Genomic DNA, 25,884 nt, shown 5'->3' with positions numbered 1-25,884 from the left:
CTTCTTCTCTGTCTTATTTATGTAAATGCTTAGGCTTTGCAAGGTATCTTATGATGATAAAGTGCGTTAGACTCGGTGGAGACAGTCCTATGGCTTTTATTAGGTATGTATTCCTTTGGGTAATCTTTAAGATGAAATTTATTAAAGATTGGGTTTTAATATTGTAGCTGAGTTAAAGGGTTTTGTTGTAATATGAGGTTCTTGCAAATTCTGCACTAATGTCATGCATCTGCCACTTTGCTCTCCCCGCTGACAGCTGCGGCAGGATACATGGACAACATAAGCTCACAGTATTCTGGATTCAGAACCTGGAGAAGGGATATTTGCGTTGTGGCTGATTAAAAGATCCACCTCAAATTAAATGTGCTTTTGATGAATGGGTATCATATCACTATGAAATCATACAATTAGTTTTACAATTAGTATTGAATCAGAGCATTTAAAGTACACCCCAATTATAATTTTTGTGGGGAAAAAAGCAACGAGAACAAAATAACATTTTATGGTTTATTATAAATGTATTTTAAATAATTTGTGGCATGGGTTTTTGTCTTTACAACCCTGTGATCCTAACCTTTTCTCATTTTGTTTTGCTTTCTTAGATTTGTTAACATAAACAGACTTCCAAAAACTGAAAATTTTCAAATCCTCACTGTTAGTGTCATCGCGACTTCTAACTTCACTTTCTATCCAGAGTGGATCTAGTCAATCCGCTTCAAAGTAGTCTGGAAACATTCAGATAAAGTGCTTTGTTCTTTTTGCAGAGCACCATTTGAGAACCCTGAAGATGCCGTTTTACTACGAGCAATAGCAAGAACTCTAATGGAATTTTCCTCTGTTGACTGGAACAAAGTAGCCACCTGTCAAGAAAGACAGCTTGAAAACAAAGCAGAAGAACGTCAGGAGAAGCTGACAGACCAAATTAGATGAGTGCTCCCTTCCTTAACACAAAATAATTCCTCTCTCTAGTGGAAGCCTTTTGAGTAAGTTAATATCTCTATAAAACAAGTACACTAAAACATGCCTTTAATTAAATGACCTCCCAGCAAAAAAACGTATTAGTGTAACATTCCTTTCATCATCAGATATATAACATGTAAAGTAAGAAATTAAGAAAATAAATGATAAATAGTGATGTTACAATAAACGTTGCTTGAAATGCAATTCTTGCTCTACTTCTGTTAAAAGAAATCATTAAAGCTAAACTTGTAGCTAATTGTTAAGCAATTAAAGATAAATAATTTCATTCTTTTTAGTTTCTGCTGGAGAATTAAGACTTCCCATGTGCACAAGCAGTAACTTCTCTCCTTTCAAAATAAAGATTTGAGAAAGCAGCCACTAAGCTTTTCTCATTTCTGAGAGGGATTAAAGTTTCGATTTGCTCATTTGTGTGCTGCATGAATGCACCAAAACCTCTTAGTTTTATGAGGATACTCATTGGGTCTTAATACAGTAGAGCCATGAGGTGTTGAGCTTGCTGGTACCCAGCTGATGCCTGTGGCTGCTGGTACTCCCCCAGGCCGTAGGCCTCTGCTTGCAGATCCTTTTGGAGAGGACAGGACTTGCTAAGCGCAAGGCAGTGCCCCAAGGCTGCCAACCGATTCTAAGTCAGTCGGCAGCCTTGCTGACCACAAGGGTCACACAATGCTGTAGTGCTACACCTGACACTTCGGGCGCTGAAGCCTGTTACCATTAAAGAAACTAGTCAGAGATATGCACATAGATAGAAAATAATACATCTTCCTCCCTCCATTCTACCAAAGGCTTAATGTCAATGCTATCTAATGTATCAAAGCCCTTTTCCAGCCTGTTGCTTGTCTTCCGAGTTCCTTCTTTATAAGTAACACATCACATGAGATGTTTCCTCCAATTCATGATTAGGCAAGAGCCTGTTTATCAGGACCTATCAACCAGGATGGTCCAACAGATGAGCTGTCACCAGCTTAAGCTGAGGAAGGCAGAGGCAGCTCTGGAGCATCATCGTGAACTAGGACCCTAACTTGGATTGCAGTTGCTCTCCTTTGAGTCTTTGTGCAAAAAGAGGGAACTGCAGCAGCCTCTGCTCCTAAAGGTTTCAAAGCCTTTTCGAGTTAGAATGACAACACGACTACATAAGCTGCATCATCCATCCCACACTTCACACTAGTTTCCAGTGTTCATACTTCCTCCTACTGCTTGGGCTTCTCTTCTTTATCAAGAAAAAGCATTGGCTGACAAGAAGAAAGCAAGATTCATGCTGTGGATTTTACCATGCTTGCAAAATCCTGATTCATTTGCCCTAAAGGGGTTGCATTTTCAGAGAAATCTTAAAGAGCAACACGTCCCAGCAAGCCCAAAGTCCTACTTGTAGAACAGGGAACCAGCAGCGCTTCCACACTACCAGATCCAAGAGTGGACAGTGACTACATCATGACTCCATATCTAAGTTCCAGGCATGCATCTCTTGCCTGCCAACCAAACTAAACTTGTACACCTGAGCTCCAGGACGCCCACGCATATCGACGGAGAATGACACCGTACGTCCCAACAGGTATTAACAGACACAGTGAACAAAAATAGCCACTCAGCTCCCTTCTTTGAAAAAACTTCCCTTTATTCCTCATGATTTATTCTTCTAATCCTCAAAATTAAAACACGGTTACATTCCCTGCGCAGGTGTATTTATGTATCCTCACTATTACAGTTTTCAAAACGTTAAACAAAAACTTTCAATATATTAAATAGTAAAAAATTAATAGCATTTTTCCTCTGTTTTGAGGATAGTCCTTATTCCTCTAAGATGAAGAATGTAGCCATATTCAAAACACCACTTATTCATTCAACAATTTGATAATCTCAAATTTTGCCATCCTTGTGCAGCAAGCGATATTTTGGGTTGTGGCATTCCCACTGATTCATGAAAAACAGAAGCAAATCCAAATGAAAACAGCACAATTAAGAGAAGCTATTTTTTAGATATGGTATTAACTGAAAGCCTAAGTAAAATCCCAGTTGTATCACTGCCCACATGAATTTTCCCATTTAATTCACTGTGACCATGTTCAGCATGAACAATATCAAACATCGTTTATGAAATAATTCATATGCAATATCCCAGTGTGCTCTAAGGCATCTTTTCCTGATAGCTGAGACTTAGAAACCATGATTCTTGTCAGTCAAAACATTTTAAATCATTCTAGTCTTCCCTTCATGAGACTTGGACAAACTTGAAATAGTTTTGACCAAAACAATAGTGAAATAATTCTGTTGAAACACATTTCACAGTCAGCTCGAAACTTCTGAAAGAGTAGTATCATTTAATAAGATTGCCACAAAATAGACACTGTGCACTCACTAGTCAAAAATATCTACTGTAATGTAATGAAAAGTTGAGAATTCAGATTATTATCTTCAGAAACTTAACTGCTACTGAATTCCTTCAGGTAAAGCTTCACAAAATGGTGTAAAAAAAGCAATTTAACAGCTGGCTTCTCAGTGCTTTTAACTACAGTTCTGTGTACTTGCAGAAAAAAATATTTAAATCACAATTAAAATAGATTTAGGTTCTGAAAACACAAGCAATCCAAATCAAATGCTTTTCTTAATCACTAAGTGGCTAATAACCACGGATACTCATAGATTTTCACTATGCTTACTGCTGGTCTACATACAGATGGATCTATGCCACTCTAGCGTTTATCAGATGATAAATACCTATTTTGACAATCTACAACAGAACTCAAAGGATTTATAGACAAATTAGCGAGTGTTTCATCTCACGATGAACAGAGATGTGCTGTCTTTCACAGGGAGCCTTGCATAAGCCATGCTGTAAGAACTCAGACACCGTCAGTGTAAAAAATTCTTTACGACCCTTGAGGTACACGGATGCAGCCAGAACTCTCAGTTCCTTCCTATCCTGTTCTTACTCTTCAGGCTCTTCATTTTTTTTAAGAGCAACGTCAGCTAAGTCAGTCTCACTTTCCAGTAGACTTTCAGGGTGTAGGGCTTGTGCCTCCGTCTCTTTGGTTAATTCAAGTTGTTCCATTAGGTCAGCGGCATGATTTGGATCCACTTTTTCAGCAGCATCTGGAGCAGGATCTGACTGCTCTTCACTTGCAGAACTACCCTCTACAAGTTGTGCTTCATCTAAACAGAAGAGAAACCACATCATCAGTAAACACTGAACTCATCTGCAAGCAAACATTTTTATTACTGAAGAATAATAAACACTAGGAAACATTGCATCAATTACAGAAGTGATTCATTTAACCAAACTTCATCTAAAAAGATCAAAGACGCTAGAGTTCTGCCTAAGCTGGCGTACGATCACTCTGAAACTAACCCTACACAAATCTGTTGTTCATTTATCTTCAGCTTTGCCATACTTCTTTTGTATGTAGAGAAGCAGACAGGACACTACAGCTACTTTAACTTTCAGTTCACACATGCTTTATTGACACTATTCCTACAGTTAACTTTTCAAAGGATGGCTGCAGGCAGTTACACATAGAGTGCTGGTGGGGTTTTTTGTACACAATTATGTAGGAATTTTCGTGTATAACAGACTGAAGAAATTCTTTGCAAATGAACAGTTGACCAAAATAACTCTGGTTGAATTGAGTCATCCTAAAATTCATAACCTGATTGCATGGAACAGAATCAGCTGTTGCACCTTTACTTTTCAAATAATGTTTTTGGAGAAAAAAAATTGTTAAATAACTTTTTGATCTGATTCTACTAGGTAGGGGTTATAAACTAGCAATTCTGAAAAAGAAAGTGGGGAAAACACCTACTTGAGGGTGCAGGCACCTCCACAAGTAGTTCTTGGTCTCTTGCTCCCCTTTAGGGCTGATAGCCAGCTGAAAACAATGCCACAGCCAGCCACAACACTGCCCAAGCCCTTCTAAGGTCACATTGGCAACGGAGTGAACTGCCTTAAGCACAGGCTAAAGCACAGACTTCCTTAACACTCACACCTGTACAGTGGGAACTCTTAAAACTTGGTTTTGCTTGTAGTTGCAATTGTGGGATTTTTCTGATGTATAAGATTTGTAGGGAGTATTAGCTTTTTGGAATAAAACTGCTGTTGAAGAGTTTTGATGAATCACCATTCACAGGGAGACTTGAAGCTAGGGTGAATTCACTGTCTTGCTGACAACAGAAAATTTGATAATGTCTACAGTGCCTTGGCCGTGTAGTTGAAGAAGTTAATGAAGAGTAACATGCAGATATTGCAGTAGTAACCTGTCAAAAAATCTTAGCTTCCGTTTTTGAGAAGGAAGGGAGAAGAGCCATCCACCAAGATCCCGTCTCTCCCTCTGAAGAGGGCAGCACCTGGGCACTGACTGGTTCAGTTAATGCGAACCTGCAGGTGTGTGTGTTTGTCACCAGCGTGAGGCACCACGCTGCTCACCGCTCATCCTGTTTTGCTGTACTATTATGCAATATACTTAACGATTTCTAGTATTCCTGCCTCCAACTTCCACATGCAACAGCAACTCTCGTAGCAGGATCATCACAGGAAGCTGTTGAAAACTTCAATAATTACTAATTTGTTACTAATTTATATCCTGCTATAGTTTTTAGAGTCCAGCCGAAGTGAAGAATTCTACTGTTATAACACAAGTGTGATTTGTCCAGTGCTCTTCTAACAATCCTTAAAACAAGGGGAGGGGACTATTAAGGTTTAAAAGAGAAAAAAGTTACTTCAATTTTCCTATTATTTCACTTACAGAAACATTGTATCAGAGTACATTAAAGGGAGTGTGTGTGCAATACAGTGTTTTTTCTGTCATTAATTATTTTCTAAGTGAAGGGAAATATACTAATAACATCGTTAACATTTTAAAGAGTAACACTTTCTTTCATTACATTCAAAGTAAACAACAAAATTAACTTGACACTGTGATTATGAAGAAGAAAGTATTACAGAAGAATTAACATCTACGTTGACTTTTGCAACTGGAAGGAATGGGCTACTTGCTTATTATCCAATTGTCCCAATACCTCCAATAAAAGGCAGAGCAGCATGAAACTTCTGCATTATTTTGATCAAGGATTTGGATTTTGAAACAGTACCATGTAATTCAGAAAGCTTTAGTCATAGAAACCCGTGTAACTCTAGCATTAAAAACCATTAAGTTTTAGCACTAAATTTTATAAACTTACATCACATTTGAAAATTGAAAGACTCAAATTCCAACAAGTGCAGGGATGCTTCTATGCTACAACAAAAATTTTTCTTTCAGCCTCAGCTGTTACAGCTTTTAGCATTGTTCCTTGTGATGCAGTTAATGCAGCATCAGTTTCAGCAAGCAAACTATAGATTCTAACCTTTCTTTTGCTTTTTTTCTTGTTTCCTTTTTTCTTTGGCAGCTTCTAGTTCTTGTTTCTCGTGAATTTCCTTCAGCGTCTTGCAGACTTTTTTGTGGGTAAACCAGTGTATTTTCTGGCAGTTCTGGTCGCAGTACATCACCTGAAAGTTACCAGAGCTATCAATTCATCTGTATGTACTAAAAAAAATATACAATATTCTTGTATTTTGTAGTGTTTCAAGTTAAATCTCTTAAAGTATATTACTTTATGGTATTTTTAAGCAATTTGTAAGGTCATATGGAGTGATTTTAACCTACAGAAAACTCTATAGTGAATAGTTTGTTTTGTTAACTCTGAACATTCAGAAATTTACTCTTTTTTGATTCTTAAACATGTACACTTGGAAATCCAAGTACTCCTACTTGTGAATTTCAGGCATCGCTCTCAGAAGTATATGGCTTGCGCATTTTCAGTGCAGGTATTCACGCCATTCCTCCTAAGTCTACACAGTAAACAGTCAAGAATTCAAAATTCTCAGCACCTCAGTGGTACCATTTTTTTTTCTGATTAAATTGTAACTATTTACGGATTCTTACCATTTTACACACTGAACATCTTTTGCCTGCTCCCTTTCCCCCGCAAGTTGTACAGAATTCAGCATCCACAAAACCCACTTGGCCAGTAATAGCTTGTGTAAGTACAGAAAAAGCTGTGGGATCAGAACCCTGGAAGGTAAGACGAGAGGGGGTAATAACATCAAAACCCACTATCGTGAAGAGAGACACACAAGTGAAAAACAAAACAAGCAACGCGAGTTTCCAAGCAGCCAGCTGTACTCTTACTGGAGATGCCTTTGCAGCCACGACATAAGTCACAGAATTTCAGCTAACATGCACAACTTAACACTTATAGTTAGCTAATTTTTTGTATATAAAGTTAACTTAGTCCTTAGATTCTGTAGAAGAGAGGTTTAAAATTATCATTTTATACTCCGTAAATTATTAATAATGTTATTAATGAACTCAACATTTTTCACACAGTCATCTACTTGCAGATCACACACAGCAGGTTTATGTCGATCAGTCTCTGTGCTGGCACACAGAAAATTACTCTACTTGTCACTGATCCACTGTTGTGCCCAGTGTACTCAGGTAGTACAGACCAAATGGTCAGAAAACAGAATCTTCAAAACAATTATTTGCATACCATTATTTTGATATTATTTGCAGTATCTTTCCCATGCCATACTAGCAGTAAGATTTAGTATATTTTACCAGTACCCATAAATTAAGAATATTATTTCGGGCAATGATGTAAACTTTGGAGGAAAAAAATTGCAAGCAGCTCCAGCTCTAAGTAAATCCTTAAACTGCTGGACAACTATGGAATATGCACAATCCTAGTGCCTATGACAAGGCTGAGATGCCCAGACTGAATCCAAGTACTTGTGCATGCCAAATGTCAAGCCTTCCAGACCATTAAAAATTTACAGCATCTCCTCCTTCCCAGTTCTGCATAATGGACCCAAATCCAAAATAACAAACCATATTTCTTTAAAGAGAGAAGGCGGAAAAGACTGTTCTTGTAAGAAAAAAGGGACAGGAAGTAAAATGTTTACTTTAAAGCAAGTCTTAATGCATCACGATAGCTTATGTTTTCACACTGTGTTTATTTTTCTGGCTTAGACAAACAGTAGGGATTGCATTAAGCCTCGGGATGTTTTAGTAGACTGGAGCCACTTAAGATGGAGGCTATTTTTAATTCACTAAGCATAATCCAAACACATCACAAAATTGTTCCACTTCCCCAGTGTTAGTGCCTATAACAGCCAGCTCTCAGAGACCAGAGAGACCGTTCTTAAAAAAGAATAGTAATTGTTGTGTAACATTTATATAAATTAATCAGTAGTATTATAAGGAAGAGTGTGTTAGCAATGGCATATGAGGAAAACTGAAGTTAGATTTCATACTTGTAGTTATGATTTCCTAATTTAGATACACATTTTGCTCTATATTGCATCTCTCCCTGTGACAAAAGGAGCTTCCCAGAATGTTTTTTCTTTTCCTATCAACATTTTATGAACACTAGAAATAATGAATGCATTAAATCTAGGAAATTATTTGATCTTAAATTGAATGTACACGTTGTGAAGAAAGAGTGCAAAATGAATTTCATCTGTGCCTGAATCTATAATTTGTAAAAGCCAACTGGCAAAGAAAAACTGAATAGACATCCCAGAGCAGGAAAAGAAAGCTCCGACACAAACTGTTTCAATTTGCTTTAAAAGATGAAGTATTTAAACATTTGTTATGGGCACAGGAAAGAATCAGCAGTTGATGTATTTTAGAGCATTTTCCTGCAATACTTAAAAAACCCCTTTAGTTTGCCAGAGAGTTCAGGGACATCAAGAACCTTTACTTAATATAACACATTGCAGAAGCTGAGAAACAGAAAAGATGGCTTGTTTAAGCTGAATTTACTATGAAAGCTGCTTAGAACGTGATAGGAAAAACTTACTATTTCAACAGGCGCAATACTTCTCACGAGCTGCTGGAGCAATGTAGCTTCACAGTAAGGAAACTTGCGGATACTTTCTCGAATTAGTTTCTCTTGATATACAGGGAAACCATCTTTCTCTCTCCCTTTCAAGAGACTAAAATTTTAAAAATCAAAGTCAAGTAAGAAATCACACAGTAAATGTTCTAAAACACATACACAGAATGCTGCCCTCTGTCCTCCTGACTGTCCTCTTTCAATATACAGAGAAGAATTACAATTCAAAATAATTTGGCAACTTCATACATAGAGGTGTTTAAAATGCAAATGAAATTATTTTTATTTTTATGCACAATCATGAAACACAGAATAACTAAATGTACACTCTGAAACCACTACTCACTAATTCAAACACACAGAGAAAAATAATAACCCACAGAACAGCTGGTATCTACATCAGACTTAAGTTGCAAAATGCTTTGTTGTGGTTAAAAATGAGCATTGTAAAAATAAACAATGAAGAATACAAGCTACTTTAAAAATAAAAATTCTGCTTTACTTATGTTTAATACCATGTTATAGTTTTGATGCATCTACATCTACCTGGTTCCCTCCTACTTGTTATGTGGATCACTGATAAACTACTCGATTTCAGTATGTGAAAGCTGACTTTATAATTTATTTTCAGTATCACAGAAAACCACAGAAGTCTATGGGGAAAGTGATCCTTCTGAAAGTCAGGCCACTTACTTTGATACTTAAGATCACGAAGCTGGTTTTGTAACTGAGTGGGTGCTGAAGATCTGCCTAAGTGACTTAAGAGTCCAAGTCTCATCCAGAGCCAGTGGGATTTGCAGTTCTTGGTTGCTTAATTGTTTCGAAAAAAATCTCACCCTGTATGACTACAAAATGGTAAAAGCAATGCTCCCAGATCATACCTATCTGACACTGAGAAATTATTTTATCAAGCCTATAACTCCCCTTTTTCTCCACCACATGTTGCTCTCTGCTGCTTCACGGTGTATGTGAGATTGCCAAGCTCTAACCAGGTCCAGCAGGGAGCTGAAACTCTAGGAATGTGCCTTTGTATCCCAGGAAAGGACAATGCCACTTCAGACAGAAAAAACTGACTGCAGCTGTAATAATCTTTCATCCAAGACAATCCAGTCTATTATTACAGTTTCCTTTTTCTACTATCTGTAAAGCTGGTTCATACATATGCCTTCAGACCTCTCTGTAGAAATACATACCTTTTGATAAATCCATCTAACTTATCCTCTCGCTCTTTTAAGAATGTAATACATTTCTGGAAGATGCAACTGATGTAGTGCATTTTCATAGCAAGTACTTCATTCATATCTTTCTGCTTCATACATTTCTCACAGATTAGATCCAGAACCCTGTAACATTTCTGCAGTGCTTCTACTTCGGCCAACAGAGGGTTCTCTTTCACCAGCATCACAATCTATGAGAAAGTTAGAAGTGAACGTAATTCAATTAGGAACTAATATTTTTAAACTTGTGCATTAGCATTAAGGATTATATAGCTCATTGTAACTCAATTTCAGTGGAGTTTCTAATATTCCTCTACTTCTACCTTATGCAGTCGTCTCATTCTTTTATCTGTCATTATGAAGTATTACTATATAGTCTACTCTAATTCAGAGTTCCCATACAAGAAATCAAGTTTGCTGTAAATAGGAAATTAAGCTAGTCTGCTATTAAAATGGTAAGGATTTTTCCAGAATAAGAACCTAAAGAAACAAAATCATTTCAAAAGAAACTGCTACAGAAACTACCTTACGCTGTCCTTACATCACCTTCCTTTTGAACACCTAAAACTGGACTTCCATGATTTCAGTAGTTTCGCAGAACACATCAACCTCACATAACTTTGGAGTGCTTCAGGTAGGCCAGTAAAGCACTGAACTTAGCATTTAAAGAGGAAATTATACATTCTACTCACTAAACTGTAACAGCTGCCACTGCTGCACTGTTTCTAAGTGCTGCAGAAACTTGATTGGCAACTGTTGACAAATTCCTGGCTTTGAATGGCAAGCCCAAGGAACCTGTCCTTGAATTTAGGTGTATTAATTTCTCTGAACTACATGAGAGGAGCAAACCATAAAAGACACTCTTTTCAGCAAATACACCAGGAGGTAAAAATAAACACTTCTTGCCCACAGTTTCAGAAAGAGCAGCAGCAGTAGATGTTACTATGGTGAACCAGTGATGAAGGCAGGAAAGACACATGCTGAGACAAGCATTGAGAGAACAACGAGATTTTGTTAAGATGGGAAATTATTTTATGTTTCTGCTTCAAGTGGGGCTGGGGAAAAAGCCAAAAAAGAAAACTATTTACGGTTATTGACGCAAAAACTAAGAATCTCTCCACTTAAATTTGTTAGTTCAAGACTCTGCTGTACATCAACACTATAAAAAATAACTTCATTTTCGAATCAAGCCCAAATGTTGAGTCAAATTCTTTCTCATTTTCAGAAGCATCTGAATCAGTGGATAATGCTTTTCATCTCAATAGGACTCTCAGGAGAAATGAATGTTTTCTGACATAAAGACACAGATCCCATGCCAACAAACACATACAATTTACATATTACTCTACCTTAACGGGATGCATGTTAGTAGTAGTAATAATTTTATGCAGAGGCCCAGCTAATTTCACTGGCAATTTTGGTTCTTTATCTAAGCCTTGTGGTTTAGTATAGTAGTCCAGCCTTTCACGTGGAAAGAAGTTGTTGATGACAGTCACACAGTCATGTTGACCTAGAGGCACACAAGGAAGAAAAATCACCAACGGAATGAAACAATAATGATAACAACAAGGCCTTCTAAGTTTTCAGACCTGAAATGGATAGTAGTGTATTAAACTAAAGCAGGAGAAATTATAAGAAGAGAACACGCTTAAAATTTATGAAAATAAAAAAACCCTGCAATGAAAGTAACAAGATAAGAGAAGTTACATCCCCTTCTTGTTTTCTACATCTGTAGATGGATACAATGGATTACTTGGCTAAAGGGAAAATAAAATTTAGCTTCTCTAGTTCAGGACCACATTCTTTAAATTGATTGATTTATCTTGGCACTAATCCTATTAATCAGTAGACGACACAGCCAACCAAGTATCAGCATTTAATACTCTCCACTGTTTCAGAAGCGACTGTCCTAACCTAACAGAGCACACTGTAAGGCAAGTGACAGGGAAGAAGAATCCTCACCTCCCACACATGGACAGCTGAACTAATGTCGATTGGATAGAGAATAAAAAAACCAGCCCAGGAATGGATACCAATGTTCACACTTTTACAGAGCAGCATATCTTAGTATGCCTGAAAATATTTATTTTATCTTGGTGACATGATAAGATCTTAAACAAAAATCCTCCTAAATTATGTTGCAGATAACACTCCCCATTCACTCATAAGTTGATTCAGCAGCACATTGGAAAAGACTCTCCAAATCCAAAGTATAATTAATCTGAGTGGACTTCTTTGACGTATTGAGTGAATAGGTAAGGTATTGCTGCTTGAATCTCAAATACAGGTCCTCATTTTTGGTTGTTGGGAAGTTCATACGGACAGCAACAGCTGAGTCACTAAAATGACTCCATTTTTTTCTGGTAATATTTTACCACATTTCCTTACTAGAAAACAGAGAAAAAGTGGGTTATTTGGGAATGTTAATCTAGGAATCTCCCAGCACTGATAAGATGGGTAAAGAAGTAAAAAGCGTTAAAAAAAAAAGACAAGGAAAAGAAATATAACAAGAGAAAAAGGCCTAATGCATGTTTTACCCAGGACAACACAGAACACAGGGACGGCAAATCCCTGTTTGTTCCTGACTAGAATGTTATTCTAGTCAGGTTGAGTTCAGTAAGTACTGACCACTTCAGAACAGATTCTGAGACTTCTCTGGCTCCTGCACACACAGGGAGAAGGGCAGGAGGTAACTCACCATTAGCACACAGCATGTTCATGGCAAAGCTCAGATGAGAGTTTCTGACTCCTAGAGCTACATTGAGTTTCTCTGCACTAAGGAAGCTCCAGTTATGCACTTGGTACTGCAGAAGCACATACCTGCCCTTCAGACACCTCAAACATTACCAACCTCTCCTGATTATCTGAAAGGGAACCACACTGCAAAAATTTGTGCACTTGCAGAGCAGCGGCATCTGTTCTTAGAGGTAAGACCTTTTGTGCTTCTATGAAACGCAGCATGGGAATAGAACTCTCTTACTGGATGAGATGTGGAAAAAATGCTGAAGAACTCTGTCAGTTCAGAACAGGTCACTAAATAATGTTTCTCCAATAAAAAAGCATCAGAATCTAACAATTTGCTTCTTTAGGAATTTGAGAAATGATAACAAACTTTCACCTTACCTACAAAAGCAGCCATCTGAGCTGCTGTCCTTCCCACAGAGTTGACAACATCAGTCTCTGCCCCAGCCTCCAACATCATCCAGGTGATTTCTTTGTTTCCTGAATTTGGGGAAAAGATATGGGAAATGAGAGAGAACAAACCAGAACTTGTAATTCTTTATGTTGTATAAAACCAAAGGGTGAATTTCTTCAAGACCAGGAATAACACTGAGGGAAATTAATGTTCTTAATGTCATTATTTTAAGAACGGATTAGTAGAAAGGCATAGTGCTGCCTCTCTATTTATGGTTCCAGAGGGTGAAATTCAGGCAGAGAGTAACTGCTGTCTGTAATGAACATTCATGTCCCCATGGAGCTTACAGGAGTCATATGCATATAACTATACTAGAGCTGCTTGGTCCCTCTGAATAGCTGTATAGAAGCAAATTCTACTAATCTAGTTTGACAGTTCAATTACAACATTTGCTATTCTAAGAAGAAAAACAAATCCAGTACTATTATACAGCAGGAGCATAGAGAAGAGAACAGATTGTTCCTTTCCCCACAGTGGGAACTGGGTGTTCAGACTGGGCCCAATACCAAGTAAAATGAAGCTAAAATTTGATGGGAAGATTAGATGCCTTAATTAGTGCCCTTCAGAGACTAATAAGGACACTTCTCACCACTTGTGCTGGTTCTGCTTTCAAAGTATTCCTACTTTACCAGTTTTTGTCCATATACTCAGTATAGAAAAGTGAACATAAAGAAAGAAGGGGGTGGTGGATGGAAGCGAATGTTTATGATTTAAAAACAAAGGCACTGCATCAGTAGTGCTCATGTACCTTTTGCACTGACAGATAACAGATGTTAAAATCAATATGCAAGAGCATTCAAACCCAAGATAATGGGTTAAAAGCTCAGCTGTGAGAAAATGGTAAAACTCCAGCATGTGCCACAAAGCTGCAGTCATTTAACAATTTCTAAGAGTTTGTTCCTATCTATCTGCTGCAGCACTGATACTGCTCAATGCCACGGAATGCTAGGATTTCCCAAATCTTTTTACCAATGTTCTGACAGAAAAACAATCTGATCATCCAGATATGGTTCATATACACACATATGCCTTTGGCTTTTTCATACTTATGAAGAAAGAAGGCAGAGTTTAAACTGCACGTGCTAAGAAACCTTGCTTCCCTAGCATCTCCTTTTGGGGAAGACATAAGTGGCCTAGTAGAGAAGATACTTCAAATAACCTGATAGTCCCAAATCTAAACTTTCCCCTAGAAGGAACAATGATTTTTATATAACGTGTTTTTCTCACTCAAGGAAATAATTGAAAAAAGGACAGCAAGAAGAAAGCTGCAAACCACCATTGGAGACAGGAGAAGATATATACAGCCTTAAGCACTTCCCTGAAAAAAACATAAGCAATAAGAGAGGGAAAAATAATGTGAGAAAACACATTTTAAAAATGTACTAAATACATATTTAAAAGCTCACAAAATAATGGCAAAAATTATGTAGAAAAAAGGCAAAATTCGAAAAATCCTGGATTGATTTGACAAGCCTCAAATATTAACTAAAAGTTCATGATTTGTAGTCATAAAAAAAGCAATGCGGTGCAGCATCGTTTTCAGTGTAACACAGTATAATTAAACAAAGTATACCACTGCATAAGAAAACTGTCACGGGAGACTGAATTTTGAGATCCATAACAAACAGGACAAAGTACAGATAGACTACATGCCTCAGAACGCTGAAAAAAAAATCAATATTCATGTGAAAAAAAGATCCCAAGCCTGAACAGTAGCTCTCCAACTCCACTGTCCCAATGATTCTACTGGTCTTGACATATTTGCCTGGTTCCCATAATTTACATTATGGGAAATGAGTAATTGTACCACCAACGTCATAAAAATCTGTGCCATAAGCTTAGTAAGAATTTACCTGAAAGGCCAGCAAACATCAGGGCAGTATATCCATGCTCGTGTTCATTGCAGTTAACATCAGCTCCATGTCGCAAGAGCAACCTGCACATGTCTACTTTCCCTTTGTATGCTGCGTGCATTAGAGGGGTCATGCCATGCTAGCAAAAGAAAGAAAAAGGAAGGAGCATATAAAAAATCATTTGTTATATCTCTTGGTCTCCATACTACTGATAATTTTTACGTAGAAACAGTAGTACATGCATAGTATGACTACCAAAGCCTCACATAATGTATGTTAGTAAAAAAGTTCACAAAATCTTGATGAAAAAATACTGTTACTATGATGCAGTAGATTTTCCATTTCTGTGTCGCTTTCCTGATTCTGCTGTGCTATACTTATGAAAACAGACAACTGTTGAATAAATAAGAAACATTTAATGCCAATTTGTCATTAACCTTTTGTACAAAGAGAACTAATGCTTCTGCTAGGTGGAGAAGCTTGTTTCATAAAATTTGTCAGGTTCCTAAGTTACTACTTTCCCCCCCTGCATTATACAATAAGCAACAAGAAAATTGGGACTAGGCTGTTGTTGGTTTTGCCATAACAAAGATATGAAGTTCATGAAACCCATCTTTCTCAGTGTTAGTCATGATTACTGGTAATTGCACTATCCTCCTCTCTCCCGTTTATCCACCCTTTTTGTTATTGTGCCTGTGATCTTGCATCAGCCACAGCTCTACCTGGACTTCAACAACCACCCAGTCTCAAACGTTGTCTTGTGATAAAAGTGCTCCAGCATAAAACCCATTAACTTCAGCAAGGAAGGTGCTGTGTTTTTATTGGAGTTACTCTGGTGTGCTTATAAATGCAAAACTGGGCAAACCCGACGGGAAAATTTCAGTATTGGGATGAATTGTTAGTGCAGAGCCGAAGAAATCACTTCACAAACATGAAACAACTTTGTGATTGTTTTTACTAAATTTCATTAGTGGGCCTATAAAGGTAAGTAAAAGCTTTCTATCATAATATATAAACTACATCCCATTATACAGGCAGCAATTTTTATGGGCCAGTCCCAATCTGGAGCCAGCATAGATTCACCTCCTTTAGCAGTGCAGAAAGTATTGCTGTAAGATGAAATGAACATAGCATGGGTTCTGACTGGCAAAGGAGCTTCAGGAAAACAATGACTAAGTTTGGTTATACCTTGAATGGCAGTTGTTTCAATTAAAAAAAGAATTTGTCTGAAGATTATGGGACAAAGGAAAGCAATGAGTTTTTTTGTTGCCCTCTCCTCCTGGGAAACTTCTTTTTCACAAGCCTGATTAAATTTTTATAGTGTCAGGCTGTGCTGTGGATCAAAACTACATAGCAAGGAGAAAACATATGGACAGTTGTTAGAAAACTGGATTTAAAGTCACTCTAATGTCAGCATTCCACATTCACAACAAACAGAAAACGGACAGGATAGACAAAAGCATATTTGGAAAACTTTAGTATCCTGTATTATGTCGCTACGCAGAAACTGAAATGACTACAGATACCTGTTGTCCAGCAACACTGTTTTCTGACAGATAACATAGGGAATGTTAATACAACATACTTAGACTACATTAGCAGACAGTTTATTAAGCATGCAGGTGAAAAAAATTATTCATTGTTCCAGTATGGAACATTGGATGAACATTCCACTTTCTAGCAGCTACTATGTAACAGTCTTCGGATGAAACATCCAGTCTTTTAACCTCACTCCCTAGGACTCCACTAACAGAAGTAGGGGAAGAACAAAGCAGGTCAGTCTATTTCTCTTCTGGGAGAGCTGTGCTTCCACAGGATGAATGAAAACAAGTTTATAAAGATAATAAAGTGGAAAAGCAACATCCTGCCTTATAGGAACTGTGGATGAAGTTTTCAATAGCACTATTTCCTCAAACTTCATTGACCAGAGGAACTGGGGAAGGCCAGGGGACAAGAGTTGGGAAAAACAAACAAAAAAATACACAGACCATCTCATACCCCGGTGACCTGCGCATATTTGGCAGAAAACCTGACTATGTTATGAGCATTTAAACACTCATGCTGACTGTATAATAATATTACACATGGCCCACGCATTCTTCTAAAATCCATTGTATTGTGGGTAACACACTGATGACTGGCTACTGAAGTAGCCACATAGACTTGCGTTACTGAAGAGAAAAGAAGAATCCACTGGGTCCCAACACTCCCTGAATCTTATACTTCTCATGCTCTCTTCACCCTTCTCAGCCATGGAAACTTGGCCAAGATGTGGCACACACAGGCTGGATCACACTGGAGCAGCTCCCTCAGCAGGTATTGGGGTACACTATGACATTGCATGGAGGGTTGAGAGGACTGTAGAAACCTTAGCTGAAAACCTGCTGTAGACACATGTATGCTCACAGTTTTAAAGCATCCACCTCTTCCTTCTCCAGCTAATTTTGCAACGAGGAACTCAGCCCCACATTAATATGGAAATTTTATTTGCCTTATTTTATTCTTTAGATCCAGGCAGCTGTACCAGTTCTATTCATTCAGAAAATTACAAACTAAACACATAGACTGTAGTTTTGGCTTTCATTTGAGACAATATTTTTGTGACATGACTAAGAATTGGATAGTAGGAAAAATTTCTTCCCGGGGAAGTGGTGGAGTCACCATCCGTGGAAATACTCAATAAACACGTCAATGTGGGATTTCAGGACACGGTTTAGTAGGCATGGTAGTGTTGGGCTGCTGGTTCAACTCAATCTTAGAGTCTTTTCCAACCTTAATGATTCTACGATTCCAACAATGAAACACATGATGCAAAAAGAGTATGTGCCACAAGGAACACAAAAGTACTAGTTGAGGAATGTCTTCAAAATCAAGTCTCCTAAATAAAAAGGAGGAGCACCGCTGAAATTAGACCAACTCATTAAGACTGGTTCAGGTAGGTGTTTGGAATTGGATTGCAAAGATGTCTTTGACTTTTAACAGAACTAGTACCAAATGCTGCTGGTCTAGAAATATGACGTGACTTTTCACTGGATTGAAGTCTTCGGAAATTTCACTCTTAAAGCTTTTGAATAAGATTGCCCTTTACCCATCTTAAACTCACTGCAAGTAGGATTTGGATTTGGAGTCAACAGATTCTCGCACAAACAATTTTATCTATATCTACTATATAAAAAAAAAAACATCAAAAAAATGGAACTCTCCTCAGTAAAGGCCAAGGATCCCGGCATTTTCTGCTGGCATAGGAAGTTCACACTGAACACTGAGACAGACTAACTAAAGGACCCTACACTGAACATAATCAGTATGACTAAAGCTACACATATCTTGTACACTAATAAGCAGGCTGCTGCTGTAATTCCCAGCAAGTATTCATTTCTGTAATTAGTACATAGAAGTGGACTATTTCCAAAAGATGTACGTTTTACAGACACGAACAGCTGAATTACCAAAACTAGAGAAAAAAATTAATGCTGATAATGCCAAATGATGGTTCTGTATATAAGAATATTATGAATGACCTAAAAATTATTTTAAATATAGAAAAGCTGTAAAGCCTTTTCAGGTCAAGACTCTGCTTGATCTGCAAAAAATATGGGATTATAGTACTACACTGCTCCTTTGCAACTTTAACTGTCGAGACGACTGAAGAAAACTTCCACGGTGAGAAATCCCATGTGCTTCCTCTAGACTGTCTTTCTGCAATAATCTGAAAGATCTTGGCCACACCCTGCAAATGGATGGAGTTAAAGGCAGCAGATTGCCAACATGAAGTCACAACAGTATTTACAAGCTCTGGGCTCCCAGGGGAAATAAAATTCCTGAACACTTTCTTCCATACTATGTTTCCAAGTTAGCAAGCACTCCATCTAAAACAGGACAAAAAAAATTACTAAGTAGCATGCATTTAAATTAAGTTTATTTGTGTTTATTTTCCATCAATTTCCATTACCCATCTCTTTGTCCTAATATTTTGGGACACCTGAGCTTAAATACGCCTGGAGTTTCAAAGCTTCCAGAGTCAAACTGGTAAAGACAAGTTTTATAGAAGACCTATTTATTTCTTTGTTTTCATAAAGACAACGATTAAGCCTAAAAAGCTTTTGTTTCTTCAATTACCTACATCCACAAACACCACCACTAAAAATTATTTGCTCAGCAAGGATGCTGGGAAAGAATAGGACTGTACCTGCTGGATATTTACACCAATCTGGAAGGAAGATTGGCATCTGTGAAACTAACTTGAATAAGCAGATCTTACTCTGCTTTCAAGTGACCTACTGCTCCCAGTACAGCACTGCAGATAGAAGGTGAACGTGAGTCTTGGCACAGGGCCAAGCAAAGCAACTAGAGAAAGAATTTGTTATTTTTTTATAATGTGTAACAGCAGCAGAAGCAATGCTGAAACACTGTATCCAGCTCATGTACACACTTTTGAAAGAAGAAGCTGAAACAATTAGAAAGGATTCGGAGCAGAGTTATGATTACAGCTCGCTTACTGAAGAAACACAATTTCAGGTGTGATACTTAAAATGCCATTGCATTCAGAAGATGTTAAAATGTGACTTGGTCCTTGTCTAAAGGTACATAGAGAAAAAGATTGTCAGTAGTTTTTAATCTAGAAGAAAGTAGATCTAGGCAGCTAGAATATATGGTCAAAACAAAAATTAAAGGGATATGTTATGTGTTTATTTTTTAAAATCAGGAAGGGCAATATGCAACAGCCTGCTTCTGGATGTCACGGGTTCTCTGGCCTGTGGAAATTATTATATAGTGACTGCACGTTTGCTGTACCACAAACAGAAGAGAATTACATTAAACCTGTGCTCCTCTGAGGATTCTCTCATATAAAGAGGCCTTTGAGGAAAGGAGCGAGGCCTTAGCTCCCAACTAAATTGTGCTCTCATTTCAATATCTAAGCACTTAATTTTCAGGGCTCTGTTTCTTAACATTAATAAAATAAGTAACAGTAGTAACATAAATAATAATGTGAATTTTAGGATGAACAGCTAAGGCAGCAGAGGAAGAAAATACAAACTGATGCATTCAAAGCAGCCTTCAGTTGTGGCAACACCGAATAATAGATGAAGCTAACGTTTAATGGGGGTTTCACGCACACTATTTACATATAGATATTAGAATAACACTTTAGAGGAGAATTGGCTTATAACAGAAAAATTCTGAAAGTTGACATGAGATGACTGATGGATTAAGAACCCTAAGCAAATCTGAACCCCATCCTGTTCAATACACAGCATTACACAGCATTCTTGGGGATAAAAAGGAGACTGCAATTAGTCCATAGCAAACACTTTTCAAGGTTTATGTGACTTGGCTGTATTGAGCCAGATATAAACATTAGGCAAGTATTGTTAACACTACTTCTTCTTAAAGAATGCCCTGAGGCATAACTCAGTTATGGTTTCTATTAATAAACCACACCCTCTCAACAGTAATCCTGCATGTTGCACTAATACTGCATCAAAGGTGCAGTCGTTCAGCACTTACCCTAAAAGAAAAGCCTTTAAAGTCCATACAATAAAGCACACTTGCAAATATATTTACGCACTGTATCTCGGGTACCTAGAGTTTACTGCAAAGCTCAGTTTGAGTAGTTTGTCAGAAGCTTGTTGAAAGTCATATATTAGAAATTAAGATTTAAATATTTAACTGTATTTAAAAACAATTAGCAAACAGGTCTATTGTCAAAACAAGAAAGGCTAACAATATTCCAGGAAGACAACCAGTAGGTAAAGTGATAATTTGCCTTCATTCAGCATTTGCAAGACTGCATCTATAGCACCCTGTCAAATTTTGGGCCTTCTGGTACAACAGACATGGATAAACTGCAGCAAGTTCAGTAGAACACCACCAAGACACAGTGGGAATTCAAGCACTTGTGCAGTGAAGAGAGGCTGCAGGAACTGGGCTTGCTCAGCTTGGAGAAGAGACAGCTTGGTTGGACCAAATAGCTGCCTGCCAGTGCCTCTGGGAAGATCAATGAGAAGACAGAGGCAAACTCGTCTGTTATGGTGTCAGGAGGGCAAGAGACAATGAATCTAAGTTGAAACAGGCTCAGACATAAGGGAAAAGTACTTCCACCATAAGCACAGTAAGGCAGTGAAACAAGTTGCCCAGAAATATTAGGCAGTCTCCATCCTTGGAGGTTTTCAAGGTCAAACAGGATAAAGCTTAGAACAACCTCATCTGACCTTGGAGATGAAGCTGCTTTGAGTGGGAGGCTGAACTAGACACTTTCTGAGGTTTCTTCTAGTCTGAATTTCCCAGTGATCCTAGGAAATAATATAATCAAGAAAAAACACAGACTGGCATTTAAATTGATAAATTACACCTTGATCTAACGTGGGTTGTGGGCAACTACAGTTTTGCTCACATGTTCCACTTTGCATTAATGTTGCATGCTACAGAGAGACACTGTAAAAAGGAAACATACCAACATCACACAAGCTTTTTTTTCCATGAACTCTGTCCCAACTTCAGGTAGCAACTCAAGAATTTTGTTTTCTACATGTCTATCACATCTGCCTCTGAGCACATTTATGGTTCTGCAAAGATAAGGCTTTGGTTGATGAGATGCAAGTGTGAGACAGGGAGAAGTATTCTTCATCCACAGTCTGCCTCTACCTAAGTGGAGGGACTACAGTTTGGTGGAGGAAACAAGAAGTCAGGCAACATCCCTACGTGTCTCACTGCAGTATTCATCTTACCTTATAGACAACAAAGTTCATGCTGGAACTTGAGAAACAATACAGCATAGTACTTCAAGTAACATTAATCTCTAAACTTTCTTAAAGAAACTAAGAGCTCTTCAAATGTTCATTATTCAGCTGCAGGCTCGAAATATCCCCAGAATAACTCTGATTTCCAGGAGTCTGCATAGCAATGCTATTTAACAACAAGAAGGCCTTCAGACCTTGTTTTCCTCGCTAAACCCAGTGTAATGCTTGTACAGTTTCACTGTACCTCATCCAAGCAATTGACACGGACATTCTTGCTGCCCAGTAGCCTTCCAGCCTCCTCGGTGTTTCCTTTAATTAAAGAAAAAAAAAAAAAAGACACAAAAAGAGAGAAAGGGAGGGTGAGAAAGGGAATAAACTGAGAATCAAGAGGAAAAAGATCAGTTCCATTCCTGATTAGAATCAAAATCTTTGTAGATTAACCACGTGGAATGTAGATTAACCACCAATAAATCAATCGTATTTAGTGAAGAGTCTCAAAAAGAAAAATGTTCTATATCAGAAGCTAAAAGTCAAGAAGTCACAACATCAAAGAGTAGTCTGAGAGCATGACTAGAAGCAAATGTCAATTTTTCATAAAGTAGCCAACCAACACACGCAAGAACAGGACATTAAAATGGCTCTTCATAAACTGCATCTGAACAATTCTGAATGAGTAAAATGATACTCAGTATTTTAATACATTCTGTACTTAGACCTCTTTATGAAGCATCTTATGCCCAGTCTAAAAAAAATATCTAAATTCTCACACAAGGGAATAATTCCATTTCAAAGACTTCTCTGGGCTGAACAAAATGTGTTATCATTTACTCACATCTCCTTTCCTGCTTAAATTTAAACTTTGCAACATTCTACCTCCCTGGTCTAGAAAAGAAAGAATTTGATTTTAGTAATAAGGAATACAGGTGGAATGCACAAAAACCAAGGCAGCTTGCTCACTAACACTTCTAAAAATTGCATAATTAGGCTGAAGTATGAAAAAAATCTGTGCAAGGAAAAATAGGCCATAAAGTTTTATTTTTCAATTTGCTACAAGAATCTTTTGAGTTAAGCCACAGATCCAAGAATGTGATTTAAAGCCACTGAAAACCTATCAAATAATATCAAAGAAACTTTAACAGGCATTCAAACAAACAAAAACAAAACAATGTTCAAAACGTCTAAGTTTGGGATTAAATCTATTGAAAATTTATATTGCAAAAAGAATCTTCCGATCACCGATTCAGTCAAAAGTGAAGTTCTTTCAGGAGTAACGTGCTTAACAAAAATAAGCATTACAACCCACATTTTCAAGACAGACTTCATGTTTGTCTTGACTACATCACAAGGAGGTGCTCTTCCTGCAAATTTTCAGCAAAGCAGCTCTTGCAACTTAAGTGTTGGCTCATTTTCTGTGAAAAAATATTACAAATACTAGAGATAATTTCTTTTCATAAAGGTCCTGTGTTTAACTATACTAAATAGTTTCAGAAACAAACAAACAAAAAAAAAACCACGTGAGAAGCTTCTTAGGATCTGGTATAGTTTTCAGAAAAACATTCTGGCAAAAGAACAAATACCACAAAGAGCAAGTCTTCAAGCAGTGATCTTCAAAGCAAATTTTAATGCAAGTAAGGCAAAGCAAAGATTGCATTTATAAGTTTAGAGTTCTGTATGACAAAACATTGAAGGATTTCCAAACAAGACACTAAACCGATAGAAGTTAGACTTCCAGAATTAGCTAGAGCCTAAAGCTGGAGCCAGGCTGTTCATAGTGGTGCATGGTAGGAAGCCAACAGACAACACACAGAAGCTGAAAGAAAAAGAAGCTTCAGATAGAAGGAAATCCATTTTTTACTATGAGCCCAGGGCGGCAGCATAACAGGCTGCCCAGAGACACTGTGCAGTATCCATCCTTGGCGTTTTTCAAGGCCTGATCAATTGTTCCTTCTGATCTGCTAAAGCCCTGAGCAATCTCGTTTAACCCCACAGCTGACCTGTTTTGAGTAGGAGGTTGGCCCAGAGATCAGAATTGTCTCATGAAGCTCATGAGAAACATCAGGTAAGTTAGACAGACGCATCTGCAAAATGAAGGCCTGAAACTCTGCTTAAAACGAGTCAATCAAACTGATTCTCATCCACAGTAAATTCACTACTGATCGCCCTCTCTTTGTGTCAGACAAAAAGGAACTTTTTAACACAAGGCGGAATGAAGCGCCAAAACTATCAATTTCTTATGGGTTCAAATTGCCTCAAAACTACTTATGGAAATGTGTGGAGTGTATCAGAGGTTTTTAGTTTACCTCTAACTAACAAAAACGCCTCAGAAGTATCAAAATACAGCTGGGAATATAACTACCTAGACACGGCTATTAAATTCACATTGCTGGACAATGAAATCCAAGTGTTACGACAAGCATGACAGAAAGCTTCACAGCAATAAGCACATGCACCACATAACATGCTGAAATTGCAATGCTCACATGAAGTGCAAAATAAAATAGCATAAGAGATAAGGGATGTACAACACCCTGGACAAGCTCAAGTTCTGTTAATTCAAGAACATGCTGTCTGTAAGGACAACCTGGGCTGGCAACAGCACAGAGGGAAAGCTGTAACAGGTTAAAGAACTGACTTATACCCAAGAAAACATTTTTTTTTTTTTTCCAAGCATATTAACACAAGTCGTTAGATAAATATCAATGCATATTAATAATGTGGATACACACGAGAAAGATGTGAGCTTTCCTTGGCAGAGTTAGACCCCCACTGTTCGGCTTCCCCAATCTGAGCTGCACAGGAATACCCACCCTCTCCTCGCATGGCAAGCAGCTCCCTTTGCATTCCCCTGCTGGTACTGATACTAAAATGCCAGCAAATAAACTCTCTAAGACTCATTTTGGAGTTTTAGGAAGCAAGTATTCTTTAATCACGCCTAGGGAACATGAGGGAGTGATCTCCATCAATCCTGAGCAGCGAGGCAAAAGCTGGTTACAGAATATATTTCCCACTTAGGTGCATATGTATAAATTTTCCCAGACATCTTATGCATATTCTGTTACTTTCCAGGGACTAATTTTAATGTTACTATGAACTTCACAGCAGTCGAATCTCTTGCTGATTTGCAGGTGGCTCCAGCTCTCTGTCTGACCTTGCATTTGAAACAGGGAGACACTGCAAACAGATATGATTATAGAATAAGAGACAGTTGTTCAGCACAGACCATAGTGAACACAAGATGAAAGTGTCTGGAAAAACACTGAAAAAAACCGGCATGCTATAAAAAACTGATGCTATCAGAGGCACATTCTGTCTAACTTTCAGAAAATATAGTTACTTAGATGAACTTTAGCTTAAACCAAAATATCCCGCTTTCTGTAACAGCGACTACATTTTGTCGGAGCACAGGGGGCAGCGCGAGGGCGCAGCCGTGTTCCCCGCCCCGCAGCCGGGACCCGGGGCGCCTCGTGGCCCCATGCGGGGCGGCCGGCACCGGCCCCAGCGCCCCGCCCGCCGCCCGCGGGGCCGAGAGTGAGAACGTCCGGAGCTGCGGCCTCGGCCGGCGGGGCAGCGCTACTGCCCGCGCTCACCTGCGGCGATCGCCGCCAGCAAGTCCTTCTCCTCCGCGCTCAGGTCGCCTTTCCTGGGAGGAGCCATGGCGCCACCGCAGCCCCCGCGGGCCGTGAGGAGGGAGCAGGATGGGGATCGGGACGGTACCAGCCCCCCCCACCTCCACCTCCCCGCCCCGCATGGCAGCGCCTCGCGCAGCTCCGGCCGCGGGGCGAACCATTCCCGGCGCGGCGAGAGGGGGGAGCGTGTGCCGGCCGTTCTCCCTCTGCCGCCTTCCCAAACTATCGCTGCCCCAGAGAAGGAGCCTGTTCCTCTGTTATCTCTCTTTTCGAAGTTGAAAAATGGGGTTTGCTTCTTCTTTTGCTCCTCTCCTTTCCAGCTTCTCCTCGAATTCTCTTCCACACACACCCCTCCCCCGCACTCCTTATGGCGGTGCCTTGAGCAGCCCCGCCTCGCGTAGC

The 25,884-nt window shown here is 38.6% G+C and overlaps 2 protein-coding genes across 2 annotated transcripts in view; one reads left to right on the top strand and one right to left on the bottom strand.

The window, feature by feature from the left end:
* Window positions 1–2,436, top strand: part of LRRC72 (leucine rich repeat containing 72) — a 28,264-nt gene extending 25,828 nt beyond the window's left edge. The window contains 1 exon segment of the mRNA XM_054057896.1: window positions 767–2,436. Within this exon segment, the coding sequence (XP_053913871.1) occupies window positions 767–930 (164 nt within the window). The 3' untranslated portion in view covers window positions 931–2,436.
* A 1,310-nt stretch (window positions 2,437–3,746) lies between these two features.
* ANKMY2 (ankyrin repeat and MYND domain containing 2) lies at window positions 3,747–25,791 on the bottom strand. The gene is made up of 10 exons (XM_054057504.1): window positions 25,444–25,791; window positions 22,101–22,165; window positions 15,117–15,255; window positions 13,191–13,289; window positions 11,417–11,577; window positions 10,044–10,258; window positions 8,815–8,950; window positions 6,894–7,022; window positions 6,316–6,457; window positions 3,747–4,128 (listed from the first exon to the last, which is right to left on the bottom strand). Exons 1-10 carry the CDS (start codon window positions 25,508–25,510, stop codon window positions 3,905–3,907), a joined length of 1,377 nt encoding a protein of 458 aa, XP_053913479.1. The 5' UTR covers window positions 25,511–25,791; the 3' UTR covers window positions 3,747–3,904.
* Window positions 25,792–25,884: the final 93 nt, after the last annotated feature.

Source organism: Cuculus canorus, chromosome 2, assembly GCF_017976375.1.
Source record: "Cuculus canorus isolate bCucCan1 chromosome 2, bCucCan1.pri, whole genome shotgun sequence".
Classification (NCBI taxonomy): Eukaryota; Metazoa; Chordata; class Aves; order Cuculiformes; family Cuculidae; genus Cuculus; species Cuculus canorus.
This window is presented reverse-complemented; position numbering and strand designations above follow the sequence as displayed.

Bases quoted from the DNA above. Each gene is read 5' to 3' on its own strand.
- ANKMY2 (XM_054057504.1), bottom strand. From the start codon at position 25,510: ATGGCTCCTCCCAGGAAAGGCGACCTGAGCGCGGAGGAGAAGGACTTG. The intron at 10,259-11,416 runs GTAGAGTAATAT...ACTTTCTCATAG, and splicing joins CTAACATGCATCCCGTTAAG to ATTGTGATGCTGGTGAAAGA. The intron at 4,129-6,315 runs GTTAGAATCTAT...TCTTCTGTTTAG, and splicing joins AGAAAAAAAGCAAAAGAAAG to ATGAAGCACAACTTGTAGAG.